This window comes from Oryctolagus cuniculus, chromosome 10 (assembly GCF_964237555.1).
Source record: "Oryctolagus cuniculus chromosome 10, mOryCun1.1, whole genome shotgun sequence".
NCBI classification, from domain to species: Eukaryota; Metazoa; Chordata; class Mammalia; order Lagomorpha; family Leporidae; genus Oryctolagus; species Oryctolagus cuniculus.
This window is the reverse complement of record NC_091441.1, coordinates 108752069-108779501: the sequence shown is the minus strand read 5'-3', so window position 1 is coordinate 108779501 and position 27433 is coordinate 108752069. Positions and strand designations below refer to the sequence as shown.

The following is a 27433-nucleotide window of genomic DNA, read 5'->3' as shown; positions in this document are numbered from 1 at the left end:
CCTGCTCACAGCCCTTCTCTCGCAGCTATCCTCCAGGGCACCGCATGCCACGTGTCTCACCGTCCCGGAGCCAGCACAGAGCTGGCACTTTGCTCCTTCCAGCTGAACAAACCCCGTGTGCGTGTCCGTGTGCCCTACAATGGCTACGTGACCCACACAGAGGCATCCTTAGGAAGGATGCCTGCCCCTGGAAATCAGAAGTGGGAACCACACTTGCATCATGCTTCAAAGTTGCACCTCCCAGACACTCCCGGGCCACACAGCTGCCTGGGGGTCCTGCAGGAGCATGTGCCTCGGCATGGCTGGGCCGGAGGTTTGTGTATTCCTGTGGTCCCCAGAGCCGCTGCAGCTGCAGCCTCAGGGGCTGCCCTTTGAGCGGTGGGTCTTAAAACCACAGGGGCTGGGGCCACTGCTGTGGCGTAGCGGGTGAAGCTGCCACCTGCAGTGCCAGCATCCCATATGGCACCAGTATGAGACCCAGCTCAAACTCCACTTCCGATCCAGCTCTCTGCTATGGCCTGGGAAAGCAGCAGAAGATGGCCCAAGTCCTTGGGCCCCTGCACCCACATGGGAGACCCAGAAGAAGCTCCTGGCTTCAGATCGGTGCAGCTCCAGCCATTGCGGCCAACTGGGGAATGAACCAGCAGATGGAGGACCTCTCTCTGTGTGTAACTCTAACTTGCAAATAAATATTTAAACCACAGGGGTCGGGCTCTAGTGCTGTAGCATAGTGAGTCAAGCCGCTGTTGGCAGTGACGGCATCCCATATGGGCACCAGTTCGAGTCCCAGCTGCTCCACTTCTGATCTAGCTCTCTGCTAATGTGCTTGAGAAAGCAGAAAATGTCCCAAGTCCTTGGACCCCTGTACCTACATAGGAGATCTGGAAGACACGCCTGGCTTCTGGCTTCAGACCGCCCCAAACCCAGCCACTGCAGCCATTTGGGGAGTGAACCAGCAGGTGGAAGATCTCTGTCTCTCTCTCTTTCTCTCTCTCTGTAACTCTTTCAATAAATAAATAAATAAATAAATGTTTTTAAAAAACCCCACAGGGGCATTTGGAAGATCGAGCATTCCACACTGGTACATGGTCTCTGTTTTGAAGAGTAGATTTCAGAGCAGGCAGGGGAGGGGGAGATGTGGGCAGGGCAGCGGAGGATGTGGGCAGCCAGGGACAGCGGGGATGCAGAGGCTGCCCGAGTCCAGCATCCACCGACAGCACCCAGCTCCTGCCGACTTTGACAAGTGCAGTGTCAGGGACAAGCATGGCAGCAGGGCTGAGCCACGCACCTGTTTGTCTGCAGCCTCAGAAGTGAGTTGGGTGACATGAGTATCTGCTCTGCTTCGACAGCAGGGCCCAGCAGCCGCAGCCTCTCAAACACCTGGAGAAGAGAGAGGGGCAGTGTCACTGCCTGTGCTCCGCAGGGGTGATGCCCGGCCCAGGCACCTGCAAGCTCAAGTGAGAGCAGAGACCAGGAACCCGCTGGGCAGCTCCTAGCAGGTAGCTGGGGCGGGATGGGGAGGCTGTAAGAGAGGTAAGAAACAGCAGGCAGGGCCTGCTTGCACCCCTGGACGGCGGCAGCAGCCTCTCCGAGCCAGGATTTGAGTCGTCTCCCTCCATTCAAAAGGGCTCCCTGCCAGGGTGCGCACGTGCAGGGCCCAAGGTTGTGCTTGGGCACAGCTCTGCCCGGACTGAGCCTCTGTCTCTCCCCGAGGCAGCTGCCCCTTGCCACCCCCATCTCAGAATCACCCCCATCCCACCAACTTGGCCCTACCTCACTCATTCACTGCTGCCATGCTGCAGGGCCCAGGCACAGGGCCATGCCCTGAATTCAGTTCAATTCCGCCCAGCAGTTGAGCAACCCGATAGCACTGGATCCAGCCTGATCCCGTCAGCCCACAGTGGCTGCACCCACCGGGAACTCCAACCCCTGCTCTGCACGCCTCCTCACATGCCACCATCTACACCTCCTCTAGGGCCCCTTGCAGCCGAAGGGCCTGAGCAGCACCACCGGGTGCTTTTCCCAGAGGAATTGGGCCTGGTTCGCCTGCTGCCTAGCACCTCTGGGTTCCAGCTGCACCCCTAAGCCTAGGTTCCCTTCTCTGCGGAATGGTGGAAAAGGGATCGTCCTTGCCAGACAAGTGTTTATGTGACAGTCTGTGGCTGTGTGTGTGCCTGTGATTATCTATGCATGCTTTTCTATGCGTCTGCGTGTTTATGTGTCTTCATATACATACAGATCTGTGTGTGTCTATGTATATGTACGTGCACGCTGGGTGTGTATATATGCTTCTCCGTGTCTGTGTCCGTGCGTCTCCATCCACACATCTGGGTGTGTGTTTCTATGTGTCTATGTCCATGCACCTCTATCTATGTGTGTTCACCCGTGTTTAGGTGCTTCTCTGTGTGTCCATGTGTCTCCGGGTGTGCATTTCTCCATGTACACGCCTGCCTAGGTATACATCTGTGTCCATGTCTGTATATCTCTGTGTCAGGGTAGGGGTGTACTGCATGTGTTTCTGCATGTGTACTTGTCTGTCTGGATGTGTTTACATGTTTGTGTGCATGCATGTTGTGTCTGTGTCAGGGTGCAGGTGTGTGCACATGTCTGTATGTGTACATGCTGCGTATCTGGCTGTGTTTCAGAGAGCTGGATTGGAAGAGGAGCAGCCGGGACTAGAACCAGCACCCATATCGGATGCTGGCACTTCAGGCCAGGGCTTTAACCCGCTGCACCACAGCGCCAGCACCCAAGGTGCTTCTTTAAGAACTGTCTTAACTGGGCTGGCGCCACGGCTCACTAGGCTAATCCTCCACCTTGCGGTGCCGGCACACCGGGTTCTAGTCCCGGTTGCCCCTCTTCCAGGCCAGCTCTCTGCTGTGGCCAGGGAGTGCAGTGGAGGATGGCCCAAGTGCTTGGGCTCTGCACCCCATGGGAGACCAGGATAAGTACCTGGCTCCTGACATTGGATCAGCGCGGTGCGCCAGCTGCAGCACACCGGCCGCGGCGGCCATTGGAGGGTGAACCAACGGCAAAGGAAGACCTTTCTCTCTCTCTCTCTCTCTCTCTCTGTCCACTCTGCCTGTCAAAAAAAAAAAAAGAAGAAGAAGAAGAAGAAGAAGAAGAAGAACTGTCTTAACTGTTCTTGACTGGGCCATGCATGGGACAGAAATTGCTGAATTCTTCCTGAGGAGGGGGTGGGAGCCTGCCTCTTTCTCATGATACTTGGGGGTCCCATTCAGCTTAGGTGGACCCAGGGGTCAGTGGGTCCCAGATCAGCAGAGGGAGATGTGTGACGCTGAAAATGCTCTTCAGAGCCACTTGCAGTGCCCTGTTCTACAAAGGGATAGAAACTCCATCAAAGCCCCAGTTGGCAAGCAGGTGGAAGGCAGCCAAGAGTGATGGCGGCAGGGCCCTGGCTGGGAGAATCGCTGGGCTCTGAGTGGTTCTCTCCCTCTCTCAGGCTCTGCCAACTCAGCACACTCTGTCCAAAGCCATCTTCCACTCATGATATGACCTCAACCCTTGACCTTCCTTGCATACCTGCCTGTCAGTCTTCACTTAAAGACTAGATGGGTCAACTATCAGACAGTGTGAAGATGGGACCTCCCAGGTTAAGCCACCATCTGCAACCCCGGCATCCCCTACGGTCACTGGCTCGAGTCCTGGCTGCTCCACTTCCAATCCACCTCCCTGCTAATGCACCTGGGAAAGCAGTGTAAAGTGGCCCAGGTGCTTGAGCCCCTGAACCCATGTGGGAGTCCCAGAAGAAGCTCCTGGCTCCTGGCTTTGAACGGCCTAGCCCCAGCCATTGCAGCCATTTGGGGAGTGAACCAATGAACAGAAGACCTCTCTCTCTCTGTAACTCTGCCTTGCAAATTAAGAAAATACATCTTTAAAATAAAGTGTGAGGAGGTGCATTTACCTCTTGTGAGTGCCCTGTGTTTGTTAAATAAACACAGATAATTAAACAAGCTCCATCCTCCTCCCAAGATGAAAGGTACACCCCAGACCCTGCGTTAAAACAACCTGCTGCTGTTGGACCACACCAAGTTATTCCAGACTCCCGGCCTGGGGACAGGCTCCTCCCTCCCCGGAGTGTCATTCCTCAGCTGGCCCTATTCCTTGGCCCCCAGTGCACTGCACACCAAGCCCCCCTGTTGGCCACAGGAGCCTAGCTCTGCCTCACAGCAGTGTCCCCAGTCCCATGCTCCGGGCCAAAAACAGAAGTGCTGGCATGGAGCTGCGTGGCCTTGGGGGAGAAAGGCACACGTGGTTCTGCCCGCCTGTCCCTTACCTGGATTTGGATCTCATCCGAGAGTTCCTGGGCGAGGCCATGCAGCTGCCCGGCAGAGGGGTCCACAGCCTTGGCCACCACCCTCAGCCCTGTCCGGCCTTTTGCCCGCCCGAACACATTCATGGCAAAGTTGTACTGCGAGGGGAGCCGGATGGATGCCTGGGCAAGACATGAGGTGGGTTTTCAGGGAAGAAGCCTGGGACCCAGGGTCACTGAGGCAGAGCTGCACGGCAGCGCTGGGCCCAGCCCTCGGGTCCAGGGTGACAGCTGCCTGCCTTCCCGCCTCGGTTGGATCTGCTAACCGCCTCCTTCCAGCAAACGCTGGCTGAGACACAAGCTGGGGTTCTTCACCGGCCATGTCTCAGAGCCTTGATGTGTGGTGAGCGATGACCCCACCCTCAGGACACCGGGCCTTGCAGGATGCCCCACAGAGCCTGCTCTACTCACAGGTTGCTGCCCACAGCCCATGGATACCCTGGGCCAGGCCCAGGACCCTGGCCACAGCAGGTGGGGGACAGGAGGTATCTGCCCTAAGAGCGGCCTCCGTGATGCTCTGGAATGCTGCCTTCTGTTAGTGGAGGTTCCCGCACACCCCGTGTGCAGGTGGGTGTTTGGGAGAAATAGTGCCATGGGCGTGGAGACAAGGACTTCCTGTGAGGCTCCAGACCCCAGGGCAGGAGGTGGCGGGGGCTCAGGGGCAGGGGGTTACCTCCTGGTGCCGCCCTCGGAGGTCCAGAATGTCCCGCTTGGTGACGGACCAGTGGAAGGTCAGGCCTGGCACAGCATTGCCGAAGGAGAAAGGATTCTGGTTGTTGGTGATCCCGGTGATATACACAGGCATCTGTAAGGAGAAGCCAGGCCCTGAGACCCCCGCGTCCCCATGCTAGGAACACCCCCCACAGCTTTCCTGCTTCCTGCATGCAGTGGGAGCTGTGCCCACGTCTTCCCAAGCCAGAGAAGGGCATGGTGCAGGCTTGTGAAGGTCTCAGGAAACGTGATCTGACCAGAGGCCAAACCAGCCCCTTCCTAACCTGTCTGCCTCCTGCTTAGGATGCAACCCTTCCTACCCCCTACCCCAGCCCAGGGATGACCTCTGGAATGGCCCCTGCAGCTGTGGGATGCCCAGCTCTGTAGCTGCCCCACCCCAGGCAGCACAGCTCGCCCTGCTCCACCATCTTCAGGCCTCTGCGCTGCTCCCTCCTAATGTAGCTCACAGTGGGTAAGCCTGGTAGGATCCACCAGATCAGTCTATTGGCCAAGTGTCTGCCAGAAGGCAGAGAGAAGCGATGCAAAATGCAAACGCAGATGCCAAGGCAGCCTGACCATGGAGTCCCAGCACTGCCAAGCATAGGTGCGCGAGCTGAGCACAGTCTGAGCTCTCGGTGTTCATCCGCTCGTCGCCAACACGGAGGTGATTACGACACTAAGCTCCTGGGGCCGTTATGATGCCCGCGTGGGTTAATGCTCAGAGCCAGGCACGGGCTAGGTGGTGCCAACACATGAGCTCTGGGTGTGTCTGGGTGCTGTGTCAGGTGTGGGAAGAGGCAGTCTCCTGGAGGAGCAGTGCACGCGGACCCCAACGGGACAAACACTGCACTAAAAGAACTTCAGAGAGCAACAGGTGTCTCCAGGGCTGAAGCTGGAGCAGAGCCCCGTGGAACACTGGGGGCAGCGGATGAAGGGTCCAGGGCAGGCGTGCTCCAGCACACAGTGGACTGTCCTCCACCAGCGGCTCACTTGGAGTGGGGTTTGAACGCCTTGGCCTCACGACAGGTTCCTGTCTCACCTGGGTCCCGGTCCTCATGCGTGTGATGGGGGCGCGGATCCTCACGGCCCGGAGCTGCAGCACCTCCACCTCCACAATGTCCTGGGGAGAGGGCTTGGGGGCTCAGGCAGGCTGGCAGAGGCCGGGTAAGCAAGGGGGGTTTGAGGAGGGACCCCTCCAAGGAAAGGAGGCCCTGCCCGGTCACGTGGCTAAAAGACACCAAGAGGACATCCAGGAGTCTGTGCTCCTCTGCCACGGACTCTACAGCGGGTGCCTAGCCCCCGCAAACTGGGCACGTCCTTCTCCATGCCCCAGGAGTCCCAGCCTGGTCTTCTGGTCCAGCTGCTCTAGGTCAGCACTGTAAACAGCAGCAGGGCCTGGAGTCTGCTCCTGTCCAGCCTTGGCAGTCACCTCACCACACCCAACAGGTCTCTAGAGCTCCCCCCAACTCCAAACCCAGCACATCTGGCTGAACGAGCAGGGAACAGGACAAGTGGAGGAGCCTGGCAGAGTGCCGTTAGACTCAGTTTTACACCCTCTGCATTCTGAACTCCATGCTCCTATTGACCTGGTTGAAGACCAACTTTCCTGCTTCATGGTGCTGGTAACTCATGCTGAACTCAGACCACTAAAACCCCCCAGCCTCTGTGCCCGGGCTGAGCCCATCTGAGGCCTGGCCTTTCACAGGTGCTCCGTAAGCACCATTCCCTTCCTTTCCTTCGTCTGCCTCACGGTTTAGCCTCCTCCCGCCAGTCTGGGCCAGCCCTCGGCCTGGGAATAATGGTTCTGTGTGACCTGGACTGGAAGCATCTGACCAGTCAGAAGCTCGGTGTGGACACATGGGCCCCACCCAGGCCAAGCCTCTGCCTGGCTGAGCTCTACAAAGTGCATCCAGAGGGGGGCAGTGGTGCAGCCCCTCGTCAGACAAGGACCACCAGCGCCCTTCCCCAGCACCTCCTCGACTAGCCAGGTCGTGGGTGCAGAGTCAGGCTGCAGAGGGCTGGCCGCGAGGTGGTGCCTGGCAGAGTGCACTGGGGCTTAGTTTCTAGCAGCTGCCCTTTCAGCCACCTGGGCCCTGGGGAGGAATCAGAGTTGGTTCCTGGACCACCCCCTCTGCATCTCATTCTCCGGGCCCTGCCCCGCCGGTCCCAGTTTCTACACTGTCAGTGCCCTCCTGCTGTCTACACAATTGATGCCCAAAACTGGGACATCCACCTGTGAGTCACGCAGGCCTTCGCAGAGTAACCGGCACACTTGGAGGCAGATGTGGAATCGGCTGGCCAAGGGAGGCAGGCAACAAACTCCATGTTGGCGCGAACACAGCTTTGGGCAATAAGGATCTGGGGCCAGCCCTGGGTCCTGGTGCCGGCGTCGGCACTCTGGGCTCAGAGCAGCTCAGAGCACTGCCAGGGGACCTAACTGTGGACAAGAACTGGGGCAGCTGGGTCCTGAGGAACCAAGCACTCAGCCCCAGTCAAGCAATGTGCCTCCAGGCTCCTTCTGCGGCCCAGGCTCCCGGCGCAGCTGAGCAAGCCCGCACAGCAGCCGTCCTTCAGGTACTTTTGCAATCACTGTGGGTGAAGGGCGCCAGGCACAACGCCGGAGCCTTTCCCAGGAGGTGGAAACGATCTCCCGCCTCCTCTCCAGAGTGCCAGCGGGGACCCTCCCCCTGGAAAGGAAGGGAAACTGTCAGTTTCCAGATGCCGACTCGCACCTGCTCCGAGTCAGGGCCAACAACGCGGGCAGAGACGTTGGGCAGAAGGGGCCAATGATTCAGCTTTCAGCTCCCCCGCTGCCCTGGAAAAGCCGTCAGGTGTTGTCCTGCCCCAGCAAGACACCTGGACGCTAACTTAACCTCTGGCTGAGGAAGACACCCGTGGTGACTCAGGCTTTCTTGATCTCCAGGAAGGACAAACCCAGGTCCGAAACACGATCGAGTTTCAATTATCTACACTGTAGCACACCCCTCTGAAGACACAGGCTGCACGACCCAGGCACAGCATGCTCCCCTTCCACAGGCACCTCTTGGAGCCACGACCCAGCACTGTCACCCAGCGGCCGTGGGCCACAAGGGGTCCCTTGGTTTCCTCCTCTGCAAATGGGGACAGCAGCAAAACAAACAAAAGGGCCACAGACTAACAGAGGCAGGTGCCATATGCTCTGTTAAGGGGCTGCCATAGGAACAGCCAGCACTCTTGGCTGGAATGTCCCTGGGGTGTGAGTGGGGTGTTGGGGACCCGGGTCCTGTGAGCAGTGGCTAGAACTGGGGAGACAGCCAGGAGAGGGACAGCCCCGGAATACACGGGCTAATGGCCCACAGTCTTACAGAGCGCCTGTCCTGGGAGGCAGAGCCAAACCAGGACCCAAGGCATCGCCCAGCCCCAGAGCTTCCCGTCCCAGGTCACCATCTGCTACCTGGGAGATGACGACAACCTTGCCAGTCTCCGCGTCCACGGCCTGCACGACCCCAGACACCGTGGCGTTGCCAATGGTGAGCCCGCGCACCAGCCCGGCACCACTCACGGCTGCGACGCTCGCATTGCTGATGGAGAAGAGGATGTTGGACTGAGGCTGGGGACCGCCCTCGGAGGTGATCTGAGGGGTGAGAAACGGTGGCACCCGTCAGCCCCGCAGAAGCTGCCCAGCACAGCCGTCTGCAGTTGGGTGCAGGCGGAGACCTTCCTTGGGCACCCCTGGAGCCAGGGCAGGCGGGTGGACTGCTTGGCTCCTACCTGCATGGTGGCCCCGATGATCAGCGTCACCTTCCTGGGTATCAGCATGAATGGGGGAAAGACCTGTGTGTGGAGACACAAGACACGGGGGCTGATGTGTTTCCAGCATACATGGCCATGTGTGCTCACACAGGACACTCTGGGAGGGCACAGCCTTGGGTAGAGCAACCTCCGGTGCCCAGGTTCTGGGCCAGCTCAGGAGTGCCCTATGCCCTCAACAGCAGCCAAGGCGCGGCCTCTCTGGGGCGTGTTCTGCTGTTTGTGACTTTCTCCCACCTCACCAGACCCCTGACCCACAGCAGACAAGGAACTTTGCTCTGCCCAAAAGGCCCCAGAGCAGGGGTTCTCAGCTTGTGGTCTGGGCCAGCAGTACCAGCTCGGCCTGGGCCCCCTAGGCTCACGGGCTCAGAGGAGGGTCCTGCACGCTGGGTCCTAACCAGTCCTAGGGAGACTGTGCACAACCGCTGCCTTTAAAAGCGTCAACTCTTCTTTGGAAGGTTGCCTTTTACCCTCTCCAAATTTCTACAGGAAAAAAAAATGCCTTAGGATAGTTCTCCACCTCCATGCCTTCAGCATCTTCCAGGGAGAAAAAAGGGGCTCAACAGGCAGGGCCATGCCGGGGCGGAGACCAGCGTGCAGGTACAGAGAGAGCCATGCCCCACCCCACCCCTGCCTCCCGCTTTGCCCCAAGTCCCTGCTGGCTTGGAGGTAAGCGCGCACGCCAGCCAGCCAAGGGCTGTTCTGCGTGTGGGGATTAATCTTCACAGGGCCGTGCTATTTACAGGCACAAACGAATTCCTCCTCGCCAGGAGCAGAAAGGTGTGCTTCCTTCAGCAGGCACAAACTGCCTGCCCTGGCTTCGCGATGGGGATTAATGAAGCCTGGCAGACCCCACATGGCCAAGCCCCAGCAGAGGACATGGGCAGGTGCCTTCGACAGCCACTAACAGACACACATGGCCGGAAGTCCTGGCCAGGGCTGCAGGGCTCCTGTCAAACCTAACACCACACATCGGCCCGTGTCACCCACGGACACGGTGCAAGAACTGCCTTCTCCAGGGTCAGCTCTACAGAGACAGGAGCTCACTGGCTCAGGTTCAGAACCAAGTGAGAGCAAGCTCCTGCCCACGTCAGCTGAAATCAGTCTGCCCTCCGGTCAGGCCGCTGCTCTCCAGGAGCAGGTCTTGCCTGTCCCCTTGCCCCAAGACACGGCACACTCCCCAGAGCCACCTGGCCCTCATGCCACAGAGGGAAGTGGAGGCAAGTCCATCGCTCCCATAGGTTCCTCCAGCCTAACTGCTGCCTCCCAGACCACCGGGCCTGGTGACAGCTGCTTTTTGATCAGAGGACACAGGACAGCGGCCGTAACACAGCCTCTCTGGAGTGCCTGTCTGGACTGTCGCTAGCACTTCCAGCCTATCCCAGGAGAGACCCCTCCCCTGCAGGGGCCGCGGGCGCATGGTGCAAAGGAATCGCTTTACTTCTATCTGCTGTGGGGCCGAGCTGATTTTCTGTCCGGCTTTATCAGTCACGCTGGCGGTCAGACTGGTCTGGCCAATGGCTGTGCCGTGGACGAGGAATGTGGTGGTGTACTTGTCCAGAGCTTCATCCAGGACCCTGTAATACAGGAAAGGGCTGGGACCCATGGGGCCAGCACTGCCCCGGAGATGCCCTCCTGACCCCTGGGAGGACTCACACCAGGGTGACGATCTGGGAGGCTGCTCGCAGCTTCAGCTCCATGAAGGCAAAGTACGAGGCCAGGAAAGGCTGCTTGTAGGAGTCCAACACACGGACATGGGCCTTGACCGCCTTCCCGATCTCCACCTGCCTCGCGGGGGACATGTGGTCAGGGGCGGCCTGGGAATGACCCATTTCCCCACCTCTGAGCCAGCATACCAACCTCAAACTCACAGACCTGGGACCCGCGGTGAGTCACCACCAGCTGAAAAATGACTAAGTGCTTACTGTATACAGAGGGGCATGGGGACACTCAAGAGGCATAAATCCCACTCCCTACTTTTAAATAACTGTCTAATTAGGGAGGAGGGAAAAAAACAAAAAACACAGCTTAGCACAGCATCAGGCATACAACAGGGGGTTAATAACTGCTCACTGACTGGCAGTGTCTAATACATACAGCAAGAATGTTAGGACACAAATGTCAGCAATGCTCAGTGAAGAAGCAGACATCTGGTTATCAAATTAGCAGTGGAAAGAAAATTAGCAAAGGAAGGTTTGAGGCTGGGGGGGGATATGAGCTTCCCAAACAGCCTAAGCTGCCTCAGCATCCTCCTTTCAATGATTAACCAGGCTATACTCGGGGACACAGGACACTTGGGGACACAGGGTCCTCGGCGGACACTCGGGGATGTACACATTGTACACATTGTACGCATTGTACGCATGTACGCATTGTACACATTGTACACATGTACACATTGTACACATTGTACGCATGTACACATTGTACACATGTACACATTGTACACATTGTACGCATTGTACACATTGTACACATTGTACACATGTACACATTGTACACATTGTACGCATGTACACATTGTACACATGTACACATTGTACACATTGTACGCATGTACACATTGTACACATTGTAGAAGCCCAGCTCTAGGCCCCTCAGCAGCTTGGAGTCCTTGCAGCTCCTCCACCTACACTGAAGAACCACCTCCATCTAGGACTTGTGCAAGAGCACTTGGTGCGAGTGGGTTTTACTCACTTGCCACTAAAATTTCAGACTCTGAAACCTGCCTGCTGGGGCGCAGGCTCTTTCGGAGCAAGGCGTGTGCCCAGCTGGTTAGCAGCCCACACCACAGGGGGACACACACACAAGCCAAGGCTAATTTGGAGACGACTTGCAGCAGGATTTACTGCCAAGCTTTACTGATGTCACCCGGGATGGAGAGAGATAATCTGGGAGGCGGCTCTGCACAGCCACACGGAATGAGGGGAGCAAGAGCCAGCACTTGCTCACAGCAGCTCACAGCAACTCGGAGTGGGCGGAGGGAAGCAGAAACCAGGGGCAGAAGCAAAGGGCAAAGGGAAGACACCTCGCCAGAGCCACCTCAGTCTCCCGCTTTCTGCCATGTGAAGATGGGGGCCTGCGTCGGGACGCTTCCACTGACCTTGTCAACCACACGCACGTACAGCTCCTGAATGTCCGAGACACGAACGGTGGCCTTGGCCGGGGCCAGGAAGGCGAGGCACAAGTCATGGATCATGATGGTTGACGAGCCTGGGCGCAGGGGGTGCACCTGCAAGACAGAATGTGGGCTGGGTCATGCGACTGCAGGGCCCCACTTCCACTCACGGGGCCTGCAGCTACTCTCTGCTTCCCTGCCCAGGGACGGCAAGTCCAGCCTTGAGAAGCAGTAGACAAGGAAGATACTAATTCAAACAGTGCCCTGCTCACTCTTGTCACCAGAACAGGCTGGGAATTAAGAGGTTAGTGCTGGCATGGCTCTCAGAGTGTGCTTCGCTCAACTTTGTAACCTTATAAAAGAAGGCAGCAGAAGCTGCTCACGGGGGACTGTATAAGACCACTCTGTTGTTCTAGCAAAACGCCTGAGGGGGGCCGGTGCTGTGAGGTAGTGGGTAAAGCCGCCCCCGCAGTGCCGGCATCCCATATGGTGTCAGTTCAAGTCCTGGCTGCTCCACTTTCCATCTAGCTCCCTGCTATGGCCTGGGAAAGCAGTAGAAGATGGCCCAAGTGCTTGGGCCCCTGTAACCACGTAGGAAACCCAGAAGAAGCTCCTGGCTCCCGATTCAGATTGGTGCAGCTCTGACCACTGCAGTCAATTGGGGACAGAACCAGTGGATGGAAGAGCCCCCCACCCCGCCTCTCCCCCCTCTATGTAACTCTTTCAGATAAATAAATATCTTTAAAAAAAAAAAACACCTGAGGCCGGTGTTCCATAAGGACACAAGGTTGGGAGCCCAAAGTCCAAGACTAGGGGTCCCATTTGTGCAGCCTCTGGCAAGGGGTACCCCCTCTCCACCCACTCGCCCCGCTCTGGCTACATCACAGAAGGGATTAAGTGTATGGGCCGCCTCACTTCACACAACCCACTCCCTCCACAACTCCCTCACTCTGGCCACCCAGCCATAATCCCTTCCCCCGTGACCCGACGACCTCCCACTAGGCCCCACCTCTCATGGGTTCTACCACCTCAAGAATCTTCACACTGGGGACCAAGATTCCCACACGTGTATCCTTGGGGACCACGCAAACCTCAGCAGGTATGGCCGGTGGCCTCGAGATATCCGGCAGCTGGGAGACAGGAGGTAGAGTCAGACCCTAGCCACCGGCCCCCACAGCACTGCTAATAGGGGAGGAAGCAAGCAGGTCCCCCAAGTCGGGAGCTGCTGGATCCCAGGCTCTCCTGGAAACTTGCAAGGTCACAGAACTTGGGGACACGCTGTGGAGATCACCCCCGCGGGCTCTGAGTCTTGCACATCTTGACAACCACAGCCAGTTGTGAGCAGCGATCCCAGAATGTTCCGAGAGAACAAACCGAGTGTTTTCCGGGCTCTGCACTGCCAAGGAGTTTCTTCTCAATCCTTTCCTCTCGCTCATTTCCAGGGATTCCTCTTTCCAAAGAATCTCTCCCCTCACAAACCACACCCCAGCCCCTCTCACGCTGCAGATGTGGGTGCTCACCGGTTCTACACCATCTAGCTAACATGGCCCGACTGCTGCTGCTCCTATGGCGTGGCGCACATTGCAACCAGGTGGTCAGTGGCGCTGGCAGAGCAAGGGGCACTGCTGCTTCCCATGTGCCTGGGCCTGGCTTTGCTGCTTGTGGTTTGTGGTCTCATATTTGTGTGTGCGTGGTGGGATGATGTGTACAGCAATCAGTTCAGTGTCTGCAACCCCCTAGCTGCGGCCACCCTGGCCCTCAAAGGGTCCAGGTTTGGGACTCCCCTTGTCCGCGCTTCCACCTGCCAGCTCCTGCTCGCCCCTAGGCCCCAGCTACAGCACCCTTCCTCAGGAAACTGCCCCTCCCTTGCACACTGCACAACGGTCTAGATGCAGATGGCGGCTCGTGTCCTCCTTCACCTCCAGGCTGCTTTCTGCTCCACAGCAGCGTCGGGACTCAGCCCGGCCCCCCTCTGTGCCCCCACGCACGTCCTCATTAGGTACAGACCCAGAGTCAGCGCCCTGAGTAATTCTGGATCAAAAGGCCTGGTGCTGCAGCTGGCCTGACTTCACGAGACTGCACCTTCCTTGGCTGCGCCTTGGAGATTCTGTAAAAGGCTCCACAAAGACCGCGTGTCCTCATCCATTCGGGAAAAGAGACAAGACCCTTGGATGTGCCAATGGGAAAACTGAGGCCCCTAGAGGGCAGAGCTGGAGACGCAGCCCAGGCAGCAGGGCTCTTAGCTTGGGGCTCCCTTGATTGTACCCTCTGGGAATGCATGCTTCCAGCCACCAGAATGGAGCCGTCAGGGAGGAGAAGATGGAGAGTGTGGGGAGGAAAGGGCCAGGCTGACAACGGCCCACGCCACACGCAGCTGGGGACAGAGGCTCAGTGAGCTGTGCTGAGCCCCAGACTCCAGCCCTCTAATAGAGCGAGGTCACCTCCACAGCCCCAGAGCGTGCCTGGGTTACGTCACACAACGACTCTGAGGAGACTCCTCAGGGTGCAGCACGAAAGGTGTGCCCACACACTGAGCCATCCCTGCGCCAGCCAGGGCCGGGCAGCGGGAGCCACCAGGGGCCCGACTGCTGAAGTCGGGGATCACTGTTCCCCCAGAGAAAGCTCGCTGAGAGATTACTGAGACAAGAGAGCCTTCCTGGAGAGCACGACGGGAGCCTCTGATCTGATCCTCCCGAAAAAGCCAAAGTCACTGCCGGCAGGGGTGACTTTGACGCGTGCGCCCTCACAACATGACACGTGTGTAGCAGTCACCAGGCACGCCGCTGCTGGGGGCACAGGCAGGCTTGGGTTCATCCCCTCTCCTTCAACAGGAGCATTTTGCCTGTAGGAAATGCTGGTGGAGAAATCAAACTCCTCATCCACTTGATGTCCAGGGGAACAGATGCCTGGCACCTTCCAGGTGATGGCAGTGGGGTCTGGCATTCAGCCGCCACCTGCAGAGCTCTTGGCCCGTCCCGGGCCACTGCACCCACATCAGCGCATATCACCCCTAAAGCAGAGCTGCAAGAGAGGGTCTGTGAGGCCACTGTGTAGACGTAGAAACCCTCACGGGGAAGGAAGGGGCCTTGCCCTAGCTGGTGGCACCCACTCCTGACTGCATCCTGTGTGGCTCACCTCTCCTGGTCTCTCTGGGCATCTGGGACCCAGATTCTCAACACACGGGAGAACACTGGCAGGATGAATTCGGATTTCTTTCTTTCTTTTTTTTTTTTTTTTTTCCACTATTTAAAAGGTAGGTATGTGGCCGGCGCCGCAGCTCATTAGGCTAATCCTCCGCCTTGCGGTGCCGGCACACCGGTCGGGGCGGGACGCCGGATTCTGTCCCGGTTGCCCCTCTTCTAGGCCAGCTCTCTGCTGTGGCCAGGGAGTGCAGTGGAGGATGGCCCAAGTACTTGGGCCCTGCACCCCATGGGAGACCAGGAGAAGTACCTGGCTCCTGCCATCGGATCAGTGTGGCACACCGCCGCGGCAGCCATTGGAGGGTGAACCAACGGCAAAGGAAGACCTTTTGCTCTGTCTCTCTCTCTCTCACTGTCCACTCTGCCTGTCAAAAAAAAAAAAAAAAAAAAAAAAGAGGTAGGTATGTAAGTAGGTAGGTAGGCAGGTAGACCGCCAGAGCGCCCATCTGCTGTTTTTGCTTCCTAAATGCCTCCAACAGCTGGGCCTGAGCCAGGGCCAGAGTCAGGAGCCAGGAACCCAATCCAGGTCCTCCATGCACAAGGAAAAACTCAATTCCTTGAGCCTCCTCCTGGGGTCTGTCTTGGCAGAAAGGCGGCTGGAAACTGACCCCAGGCACTCTGATGTGTAATGATGCACACATCTCAATGGCTGTGCTCAACACCTCTTGCCCAGGCATTCCAGTCCTGAGGTGGTGAAGGGGCCAGCTGAGGCTGTGGGCAGGCACAAGCCCCGGAGTGCATTATGGCTCACTGAAAAACTGCAATACCTCCTGGTGCCCGCCAGGCCCATCAGTCGAGCCCCACAACACTGATCATGCTTCAGAATTCTCCCAACAGCTGCTGTCCATCAGGGAGTAGGGACCCTACCAACATCTCCGAACGTTACTGCAGCCATCAGCGTCCGCTTCCAGCTGCGCCTGTCGGTGTCACGTTGGGGACCAAGGCCAGCTGCACAAGGGACAATGGCCCCATCACCTGTTGTCCTAGCCCATGAGAAAAATCACAGACATGGAAAAGGGTTCTGGGCTTGAGACAGGTCCCACTGTCCACAGGGCAGGGTCAGCCTCACAGCGGGACCTGCACGTGAGCCCTGCCTTGCCTCCATGGATGTGCCCTGGCTCTGATAGCCACTATGTGCAGGACCAAAGACAGACAGAGTAACGCCTTGGCGGCTCCTGAGAGCGCAACCATCCCCTTGCACCTTGTCACCAGCAAGCCCTCTGCGCCTAGCACAGTGCCTGCCCCACCTCTGCCACGCAGAGCACTGCTGAATGAGAAGTTCCAAGTGCTCCACGCAGCGGGGCCCGTCCCTGCTCTTGTAACTGCATCGGCTCTGCTGGGAAGACTTATTTTGAAATGTAAAGAGCGGCTGAGAAGAAAAGAACTCAAAGTTTAAATCAGGTAAATGCTCCTAGGTGCAAACCAGCCAAAGATGAAACAAAGGCCCCTGTACAGTCTCGGGGGGAAGTGGGGGGTGAGCAGAATTAATCACAGCCCCACACTTGGGGGGCACATCGTGTGGGCATTGGTGCCTCCCCGGGAGCCTGCTGGGGGAGCTCCAGACTCCCCTCCCTGGGGCGCCGGAAGCCACACACACACCCAGGAGCCATTCCTGCAGCGCAGACGCGCATCAGTAGGCAAGAAAGCAACACTTCCTACCCGCTAATTGAAGAGCAGCTCTGGGCTTTCTCGTCGCGGTGATTAAGGGAAATGAGAATGCCACTAATTAGCAGCTGGAAAATGCAGAGAAATGTGTGAATGTCCCCGAGAAGCTGCCACCAGAAGGGACGAAGGGGTGGCCCGGCTGGCTCACACTCCATACTCCGTGAGCAATTTCACCCCCCTGCAGGCACTGAGCAGGACCGGGGGCCAGGATCCGGTTTCCACTTGGAGTCGCAGTGGTCCCTGGCACCAGCTCCAGAGCAGAGGCAGCAGAGGACGCCACGCTCAGGGTGTCCACAGGCCCTTCCGAGGCAGCGGCAATTCCCAGGGGCCTTGTTACACAGATATCACCTCACATCATGCCAGACCGTCCTCAGGTCAAGTCCCAGTCAATGAGCCCAGGTGTGGGATGAGACGTGGACAGGGCAGCAGCCAGCACACCATCCAGAGAATTGCTGCAGCTCTCCTGTGCCTGTCTGTGCCATGAGGGCACTCATTCCCAACTCAGTGAGGACTGTGCAGAGGTGGTCTTTGAATGACAGCATCCTCCTTGGGAGAACTCCGCTCTGATGCTGGAATCCCACCTTGGGTCTTCAGACAAATGACTCCGCTTACACCTGAATGTCTCCAGAGACAGGCTGCTCAATGCCTGCAGAGCCAGCTCTTAGGAGCTCAGGGCCCTGCATGGAAGGCCTCTCACTGGCCACAGGTGCACCCTCAGCTCTTAATTCACGTGCCAGGTGCAAGGTAATCAGAGTACCAGGGTACGCAGGAGGCGATGGCCCTGCAAACATCTCCCCGAACTGGAAGTCCCCTCGTCTTGATGACGGGGAAGTTATTTTTAGCCTCTAGAAGTAATCCACAATGAGGCACATTTCAAGCAGTCAGAATTACAGATGATTTAAGATCTTTCTTTCAACATCGAGAGTTTGACAAGGAACGCCCCCTCTGGTGCCAGGAGGGCTGGCTGGAAAATCAGGCCTTCTCTGATGAGAGCCCGCGTCACAGCCTCCCAGCAACGGCACCGAGGGCTCCGCGTCCCAGGAGATGTGTTCTCTCGCTTTGCTGCTCAGAGACAACCTGGGGTGGGAGCGGGGAGGTCCTGACACCTGGGACTCTGCCTCTCTGAAGACCAGGAAAGAGCAACCCCCTTACCCTTCACTGAGGGTCACCCCTGAGAAAGCACCAGCAGGCTGGAGGTCAAGGTGAAGGGTAGAGGACTGTAAAAACCAAAACCCATACAACACACAACGGAAAACCAAAATTAACCAGTTTTAACAAATGAGGCTGTTTCACACACAAAAATAGAGATTTCTGTCTTCTCCCGGGAAATGTGGAGATCTTGCCACACAAAGCCCACGCCGCTACACTGAGAGGTTGCAGTACTGGCATGATGATTGTGAGGGTTTCTTGCCCATACGCCCTGTCCCCTGGAAAACTGGTGGAAATCACCACACACACACACACACACACACACACACTTCAAATCTCTGGAAACAATTCTAAGGTCATAGAGGAAGTGGATAAACAGCTATTCAGAAAAATCAATTTGAACTCATGAAGAACTACAGGAGTCTGCAACATCTAAAATATGACTACTGCTCTCCTGCCTCTCCTAGCTTACCAAGAGGCAGGCTCCACTCAGGGCCACAACACCCGAAACCACAGGGCTGCTCCGCCCAGCTCCCAGCCTGGGGACACTCTCCTAGGAGGAGCAGGTGTTAGACTCGAGAATGCTGCAAGTCACGAGGCTTGGCGCCAGGCAGGTGCAACCGAAATGTAGGGCTCCCTCCTCCGTTCAGCCCCAGCCCGTGGGGCGGATGGAAGCTCTGGCTTGGGCTCATCCCCGGTCTGACTGTCCTGTGTCTGTGACAGTTAAGGGAGCACAGGCCTAAGCACACCAGAGGAGACGAGACAATTGGCTGCAGAAATGACGGGAGTGGCAGCACCCCTTCCAGTAGCGGTAAAACACCTGGGCAGAAGAATGACAAGGAAACAGGGGACTTGAACAACACTATAAACCACCCAGACCCATTATACAGCTTTAAAAAACTGCACCCAACAAATCATACAAGACAGTAAGAGAAACCTCTCTTCTCCGCAAGTGAATGTGGAACACTCTACAGGATACTGTAGGTTCTAGAGCATACAAATATAAAAGGCTAGAAATCATACAAAGTATGTTCTCAGACCACAAGAGAATGAAATTAGGGGCCAGCACTGTGGCGGAGCAGGTGAAGCCACTGCCTGCAGTGCCAGCATCCCATATGGGCACCAGTTCAAGTCCTGGCTGCTCCACTTCTGATCCAGCTCTCTGGTATGGCCTGGGAAAGCGGTGGAGGATGGCCCAAGTCCTTAGGTCCCTGAACCCACATGGGAGACCCGGAAGACACTCCTGGCTCCTGGCTTCGGATCGGCGAAGCTCCAGCCGTTGCATCCAATCAGAGAGAGAACTAGCAGATGGAAGACCTCTCTCTCTCTCTCTCTCTCTCTCTCTCTTTGTCTCTCCTTCTCTCGGTATAATTCAAGACTTTCAAATAAATAAATAAATTTTAAAAAAAAATGTAAAAAGAGAGAATGATATTAGAACAAAATTTATAAAATAAATAACTGTGCAAATTAAACAACACATCTCTAAAGATCTAATAGGCAAGGAAAAAATCCAAAAGGAATCTAGAAAATCATCAGAGATAAGTGAAAACTTTGACAAACAAAGGAACACAAAAGAGATGCAGCTAAAGCAGTGATAAAGGAAAACACACAGTAGTAACCAGCTCCATTAAAAAGTGAGATTTCAGGGGCTGGCACTGTGGCCTAGTTGGTTAAGCCACCATCCGCAGTGACAGCATCCCATATGGGGGCCAGTGGGAGTCCCAGCTGCTCCACTTCCAATCCTGCTCCCTGCTGATGTGCCTGGAGGGCAGTGGAGGATGGCCAGGTACCTGGGCCCCTGCACCACATGAAGACTTTGAAAGAAGCTCCTGGCTTCAGCCTGGCCCAGCCTTAGCTGTGGCAGCCATTTGGGAGTAAACCGTCACATGGATGATCTCTCTCTCTCTGACTCTACCTCTCTGTAACCTTTTCAAATAAATAAATCTTTAAAACTAAATGAGATTTCAAACTAATAAGCCTCCACATAAGAACTGGAAAAAGAGCAAACTAAACATGAAACAAAAAGAAATGAAATACTTGTAAATAGAGTTGATATTAATAAAGGAGAATGAAAACAATAGAGAAAAATCAAAGAAACTGAAGTTGGTTTTTTGAAAAAATTTACAAAACAGACAAACCATTAGCTAGGCTTACCAAATAATACAGATGGCTCAATTTACTAAACTCAAAAAGGAAAAAGAGGAAGTTACAAACGAACCAACAGAAATAATCAAAATTCTTAGAGAATACTATCAAAATTGTATGCCAAGAAACTAGACAATTTAAGGGAAATATACAAATTCCCGGAGAGCCAAAAATTACCAAAATTGACTAAACAGAAATGTATAATCTGAATAGACCTAGAACAGTTAAAGAGATTGATTTTGTATCAAAGTCCCACAGAGAAAGGCTTACATCTGTATGAGTTCACTGGTTAATTCGAGCAAGTTTTTAAGAATAATTGCTACCAGTTCTACACAAACTATTCCCAAAATAGAAGGACATCTCCTGTGAGGTCAATATTAATCTGATACGCAAACCAGACAAAGGCAACCCAAGAACGCTGGGAATCAATCTTTTATTAAGTACGAACATAAAAATTCTAAACAGCAACATCAAAAAAAAACCTATCAAACTGAATCCAACTAGTTAATGAAAGAATTACACATCGTGACCAACTAGGACCAGAAATGCAAGGTCGATTTAACAACTCAAAATCAACTAATGTAACATATCACAGCAACAAAAATAAAAAAGACCACAAGCACATTTCAAGAAACACACAAAAAGCATCTGCCGAACCCAGGATCCCTTTTGATTAAACGGGCACACCAAAACAGGACTAGGCAAGGACTTCCTCAGCCCGAGAAAGGGCATCCGTGAGGGAGCCTGTGGTGGTGAAGTCTTATGATCAGGAACAAGCAGGGCTGATGGTCCTTGCCACTCCTACTCAAGTGTACCAGGGAGTCGAGCCAGGGCAAGCAAGCAAGCAAGGAAAGAAAGAAAGGAGATCCCAACTGGAAGGGAAGAAATCAAACTACCTCTGTTCACAGATGCCGTGATCTCGTATGTGGAGAAGCCTAAGGAACCCACTAGAAAGCAAATAAATGAGTTAAGCGAAGCTGCAGGATACAGTATCAACACACAAAAACAGACTGTAGACACAGACACCTGTATGAACATTAGTTAAATGAAGTTCAGAGAACAACTCCAAGTACAACAGCATAAAAAAGGATAAAACACTGGGAAACAAATTTAACAAAAGTGTAAAACTAAGGGCAGGTGTTTGAGGCAGTGGTTAAAATGTCACTTAAGATGGCCGCATGTCCCACTGGGTCCCTGGGTTCACGTCGTGGCTCCGCTCCCGATTCCCGCTTTCTGCCAATGCAGGCCCTGGCAGGCAGCAGTATGGCAGTCAGGTTCCTGCCACCCGCATGGGAGACCTGGATGGAGTTCCCAGCTCCTGGGCATTTCGGGAGTGATCCAGCAGGTGGGTGATCTGTCTCTCCCATCCTCTCTGACTTTCAAATAGCTTTTAATTTTTAAGCGTAAAACTTATATCCTGAAAACTACAAAATAACCAAAGACATTTAAAAAGATCGAAATAAATAGAAACATCGTACATTCATAGAGGACAGACAATACTGGTAAGAGAGCCAGTACTTCCCAAATTCATCACGGATTTGGTGCAATCTCTATCTAGCTGACGGCTTTGTAGAAACTGACAAGCTGGAGTCGGCTTTTGGTGTAGCAGTTAAGACACTGTTTGGGACATGTTACATCCCACACTGGACTGCCTGGTTACAATCCCAGCTCCCCCAGTGCTGATCCAGCTTCCTGCTAACACATACTCTTTGAAGGCAACAGGCAATGGCTCAAGCACTAATGTCCCTGCCACCTGTGTAGGTGGGAGACCCAGATTGAGTTCCAGGCTCCTGGCTTCAGTCTGGCCCAGCCCTGGCTGCTGCAGGCATTTGAAGGGTCAACCCGTGAACGAAAGAGATCTGTTTATTTCTGTCTCTCTTGCCTTTCATATGAAAGCAACAACAAAAATTCTCGACAAGTTGATGCTAAAATTCATAAGAAATTGAAAGGAACCCATGACAGACAAAATAACATTGAAAAGACAAACAGTTGAGGGCACATACTTCCCGGCTTTAAAACTCACCACAAAGAAATGATAAGACCCTGTGGCACTGACACAAGGACAGACGCATAGGTCAACAGCACAGAACTGAGGATCTTAGAAATATACCCAACATGGTCAACTGGTTATAGGTGTCAAGATCACTCAAGGCTCAAAGAATAACCTTTATGACAAATGGCGCTGGGACAAGCTATAGCCACACCCAAAAGAATGAACTGGACTCCTACCTCACAGCATAAATAAAAATTAGCCCAAAATGGACCAAAGACAAAAAAAAAATACGAGCTAAAATTTTAAAATTCTTAAATAAAAACAGGATAAATCATCACCTCAGATTTGCAAGAGTTTCTTAGATATGATATAAAAAACAAGAGCCTGGGCCAGGGCTGTGGCATAGGTGACACTGCCTGCAGCGTGGGCATCCCATAAGGGTGCTGGCTCAAGTCCCAGCTGTTCCACTTCTGATCCATCTCCCTGCTAAGGCACCTAAGGAAGCAGTGGAAGATGGTCAAGTTCTTAGGCCCCTGAACCCATGTGGGAGACCCAGAAGAAGCTCCTGGCTCCTGGCTTTGGCCTGGCCTGGTTCCAGCCATTGTGGCTATTTGGGGAGTGAACCAGCAGATGGAAGATCTCTCTCTCTCTCTCTCTCCATTTGTGATTTTCAAATAAGTTAAAAAAATAAAATAAAATAAAAAAAACCATGAGCTAGAGGGCAGGTGCAGTCTGAGTTACAATACCTGCATCCCCCATCACAGAGGCTGGGTCTGTCATTCCTGCTCTTGACTCCAGCCTCCTGCTAATGCAGACCCTGGAAGGCAGCGGTGATGGCTCAAGTCATTGTGTTCCTGCTACCCCCACTGGAGGACCTGGACTGTGTGTGTCTGGATTCCTGCCTCTGGGCCTGGCCCAGCCACGGCTGTGGCAGGCACTGGAGGAGTAAGCCAGCGGATGGCAGCTCTTCCTCTGGCTCTCTCTCCTTGCAAATAAAGAAACAGCCACAAGCAATTACAGAACAGACGCATTGCACTTCATGAAAGTTCAAAACGTGTGTGCTTGAAAGGATTCTATCAAGAAGGTAAAAAGACAAACCAGAGTCAGAGAAAACCTCTACAAACTACATCTGATAAGACTTGCACCTAGAATAATACAACAAACTTCCACAAGTTCTTAAAAAGAGGAAAACAATGGGCAAAGGATCTGAAGAGGTATCTGTTCAAAGAAGACATACAAATGGCCACTAGGCACATGACAAGAGGCTCAACACCATTGGCGACCCAGGAAATGCGAAGCAACACCACACTGAAACCCCACTTACACCCAGTAGGCTGGCTAGAATGAAACACTCTGAGAGTGAGTGTTGCCGAGGACGTGGGAACACTGGAACCCCCACGCTCTGCAGCCTCCTATGGAAACGGTCTGGCAGACCCTCAGTGACACAATCAGGACCCCAGCAATCCCAGCCTGTGTACACACCCAGCAGAAATGAGAACACCCGTCTGTATGAAAGCTCAGAACCAATGCTCACGGCAGCATTACTGGTTAATAACCGAAAGGACTACGGGTGGGTGAATGAACAAAACGCAGCACGTGCAGATAGTGGAATATTTTTGACCGTAAAAAGAAATGAGGAAGACAGGCCCAACACAATGGGCCTCAGAAACACCACACTCGGGGACTGAGGCCTGCCACTGAAGACCTCTCGCTGCATGATCCCATTTATGGCCACGGCAGACATATCTACAGAGACGTCAGTGACTGCTGAACGCTGGGACAGGGTGCATATGAGTGTGTGTGCGACAACAGGAAGGTGACGGTTACATTGCCTGAATTCATTTTTGGGATAATGGCTGCATCCACCTGTGAATCTACAAAAACCCACCAAACTGTATGTGTAAATGGGTTAATTGCATGGTAGCAAATAACACCTCAATAAAGGTGTTGTGAAGATCACAACAGAAGCCCGCCAGAGGACACAGTGGCTGCCCCGGACACAGGCTCCCACCAGCCTCTCTAGTTTGCCCAAACCCCCACTACTCCCTGCTACCCACCACGGAAGCAAAGTGTCTCCAGGTTTATTTCTCACACTCGATGCATTTCCATCCCTTAGTCCGCACCTGTCCCAACCTATGGGCAATTCAATTCTGCGATCCCTGTGTTAGGACAGTCAGTGCGTGCAAAAAGCCAGAGAAACGGAACTCTATGACAACCCATTATCAAGGGAACCAACCCACTCCCATGACTGGCATGAGTCTGTTCCAAGGGCTCCCGTGCCCTAAGCTGCACCCCTCAATAGTTCCTCTATCCCAGCCTGTCACACTGGGGACCGAGTTTCCAGCACAGGAATCTTCAGGGGCCTCTCAGACCACAGCCAAACCCAGGGCATCCGTCATGCAGATGTGCAGACATTTAAGATAATATCGTTTGTTTGTACTTTTTTATTTTGTACTTTGCCATCTATTTAAAAAAAAAAAGTTTTAGGGGTCAGATTACGGCATAGTGGCTTATGCCGCTGCCTGTGATGCTGGCATCCCATATGGGTGCTGGTTCGAGTCCCGCTGCTCCACTTCCAATCCAGCTTCCTGTGCCCAAGTGCTTGGGCCCCTGAGCCGATGTGGAAGATCTGGAAAAAGCTCCTGGCTGCCAGCTTCGTGCTGGACCAGCCCCGCCCCAGCCATTGCAGCCATTTGGGGAGTGAAGCAGCAAGATGGAAGCTCACTCTCTTCTCTCACTGTAACTCTACCTTTCAAGTAAATAAAGAAATCTTCTTCTACACTTGACCTTAGCCAAAAAGGCCAAGAAGCGATGAAAATACTTTTCTAAAAAAAGTTTTAAACAATTCAATTGCTCTTAGAAGAAAATGGCTAAAGTACAAACAACTACATACAAAATAATCAGCCAGCCTACACGGCACCCTGAGAAAACCAAAGGCAGGAAGAGAACAGAACCGCAGCCAGCAGGCGGCTCGCTCTCCGGACCACGGGTTCGGTTATGTCACTACTCAGGAGAGCAGGGAGAAGGTCAAGAGAGAATTGGAGAAATGGAGGAGCTGACCCCTCTCCTACTGGTGGTCTACTGCGTGGCTGGTGCTGGGCTCTCGTGAAGTCCTACTTGCCTCTTCATTAGAAGACTGATGGGAGGCACGGTTAGCTAACTAAGTGGTGCGGGCGGGCAGGCGGCCGGGTGCTGGGGACCCACTACAGACCACAGCACAGGACACAGGACATTTTGGACAGAATCAGGGAATCCAAAGCCCTCGCCAACAAAAGTGAATGTGATTAAGTGCCAGCTTGGAAATAATTAACCCACAAGCCACATGGGGTGGGGCTCAGGCTCACCGTGGCGACGGCCCCCGCCTCCTGGTAGGTCACCTCCACGATGTTGGCGGCGCTCGTGTTGAGGAAGAAGTAACCGGAGCCTTCTCGGATGTGCAGCTCGGCCTGCGGGAGAGAGACGTAGGCAGAGGACTGGGCTGCATGTGGAAGGGCAAGCGGAGCCTCTGCAGGAGGTAGCCATGCAAGGGCTGTACCTGGACTTGAGGGTGGTTGTAGATGGTCACGTCTTCTGGGCTCACTCTCACGTCCTCCACCAGAATGAGCTCCAGAGAGGCCGACACGGGCACAGGAGGGTCATCCTGAGGGCACAAGGCCAAGGCCGTCAGGTCCAGGAGGCCTGCCTCTCAGGAAGAGCAAGATACCTGGGACACCAGGCCCAATTAAACCACCAGGCTATGGTGTAGCAGGTAGGGCTGCCGCCTGCAGCACTGGCATCCAATATGGGCACCAGTTCAAGTCCTAGCTGCTTCATTTCAGTCCAGTTCTCTGCTGTGGCCTGGGAAAGCAGTGGAAGATGGCCCAAGTGCTTGGAAACCTGCATTCGCATGGGAGACTTGGAAGAAGCTCCAGGCTCCTGGCTTTGGATCAGCCCAGCTTTGGCCGTTGCAACCATCTGGGGATTGAACCAGGGGATAGAAGACCTCTCTCTCTCTCTGCCTCTGCCTCTCTGTAACTCTGCCTTCTAAATAAGTAAATAAATCTTTTTAGGACACACACACACACACACACACACACACGCACACAGTGCTCCTGAGCCCAGCTGCACAGCCACCACCCCCGAGGCCTGCTTACCCAGGAGGCAAGCTGCAGCCTCCCCAGCTGCAGGACAGGAGGGGGTCACTGGCGTCCATCTGGAGCTGAGCCACCCCACCCCACCCCCACCCAGACCTTCCAGGCCTGCAAGCAGACAGGCAGCTGCAGCACCCGCAGCAGGTGCTAACGTTGGAGACTTGCGCAGTGACATCGGGGAGTGGGGAGGAGCCCCAGGGCGTCTTCACAGCTGGCCCCAGAAGATAGGGCCAGTTCTTGTTCCCTTGTGCGGTGCACAGAGTGACCTACCCCCGCTTCCTTCTCCTGTCACTGCAGGGAAACTGCGGGGCTCTGCAGCAGGCACCATGGGGGTACAAGTGTCCTCGGGGAGACTACGCAGATGCAAGGAAAAGAAAGGGCAAGCTGGTGACGGGAGGATGGTGGGTGGGCGGGTCACACGGGGACGGGTTACTGGCAGGAGGGTGGAGAACAACAGGGAGAGCAGCTCTCAGGTGAGCAGAAGCTCAGGGATGGAAGCCCTGGGCAATAGCAACACAGAGGGAAGCCCACAGGGCACAGCAGCCCCCGAGGCCAACATCCTATATTCCCAGGCCCTGGAGGCCCCAGCAAGGAAGTCCAGAGGCTACTCATAAGCCAGTGAGAACATAGACGAGATGAAGCAGCCAGGGACAGGGTGTGTACCCACTTGCCTCCTGACCAGCTATGTCTCTGCTGGGCCAGCAGGCAGTGACCTTGTGCATACAGCAGCCCGTGTGCCTGTGTGTGTGTGTGCTGTGGTCTTTGACACCATGAGTGTGGGAGACAGAGGGGCTCTGAGACGGGGCAGGAGCAGCTGCTCTGTGCCCAGGGTTCCAGGTGCTCCCACAGGGAGTGGCACTGCAGTAGCCTAAAAACAGCTGGATACTGGATGGAGGACAGGCAGAGGTGGCCTCTCAGGCAGTGGGCTCTGCAAGTTGCCAGGCACGACAGTGGGAAACACGTTGAGCACACAGGGTGAGGGGGAGGAGAGGCTGTGCAGGAGCTCTGAGTGAGGTGGCTCCTGAAGGTGTGCGCTGGAGCCCGGAAGTGGCACAGCCAGTTGGGCTTTCTGTGGGATCCCTGGGAGCCCGCGAGAGGGCGTGAGGGAGGGGGCACAATAACCCAGGAGCGCACACCCAGGGGGCGCAGTGGAGTAGGGACAGAGGCCCAAGGTCCCATGGGAAGCAAGAGCCCTTCTGG

The 27433-nt window shown here is 54.9% G+C and overlaps 1 protein-coding gene across 1 annotated transcript in view; it reads right to left on the bottom strand.

Moving 5' to 3' along the window:
* The window catches only part of NUP210 (nucleoporin 210), an 89136-nt gene that overhangs the window by 13041 nt on the left and 48662 nt on the right, over positions 1 to 27433 (bottom strand). Inside the window, exons 19-29 of the mRNA XM_051852612.2 lie at positions 25639 to 25743; positions 25448 to 25549; positions 11937 to 12065; positions 10490 to 10617; positions 10275 to 10410; positions 8795 to 8857; positions 8478 to 8657; positions 6084 to 6164; positions 5007 to 5138; positions 4298 to 4456; positions 1289 to 1380 (exon numbers count right to left, since the gene is read on the bottom strand). Of these exons, the coding sequence (XP_051708572.2) occupies positions 1289 to 1380; positions 4298 to 4456; positions 5007 to 5138; positions 6084 to 6164; positions 8478 to 8657; positions 8795 to 8857; positions 10275 to 10410; positions 10490 to 10617; positions 11937 to 12065; positions 25448 to 25549; positions 25639 to 25743 (1307 nt within the window). The remainder of the gene's footprint in view (positions 1 to 1288; positions 1381 to 4297; positions 4457 to 5006; positions 5139 to 6083; positions 6165 to 8477; positions 8658 to 8794; positions 8858 to 10274; positions 10411 to 10489; positions 10618 to 11936; positions 12066 to 25447; positions 25550 to 25638; positions 25744 to 27433) is intronic.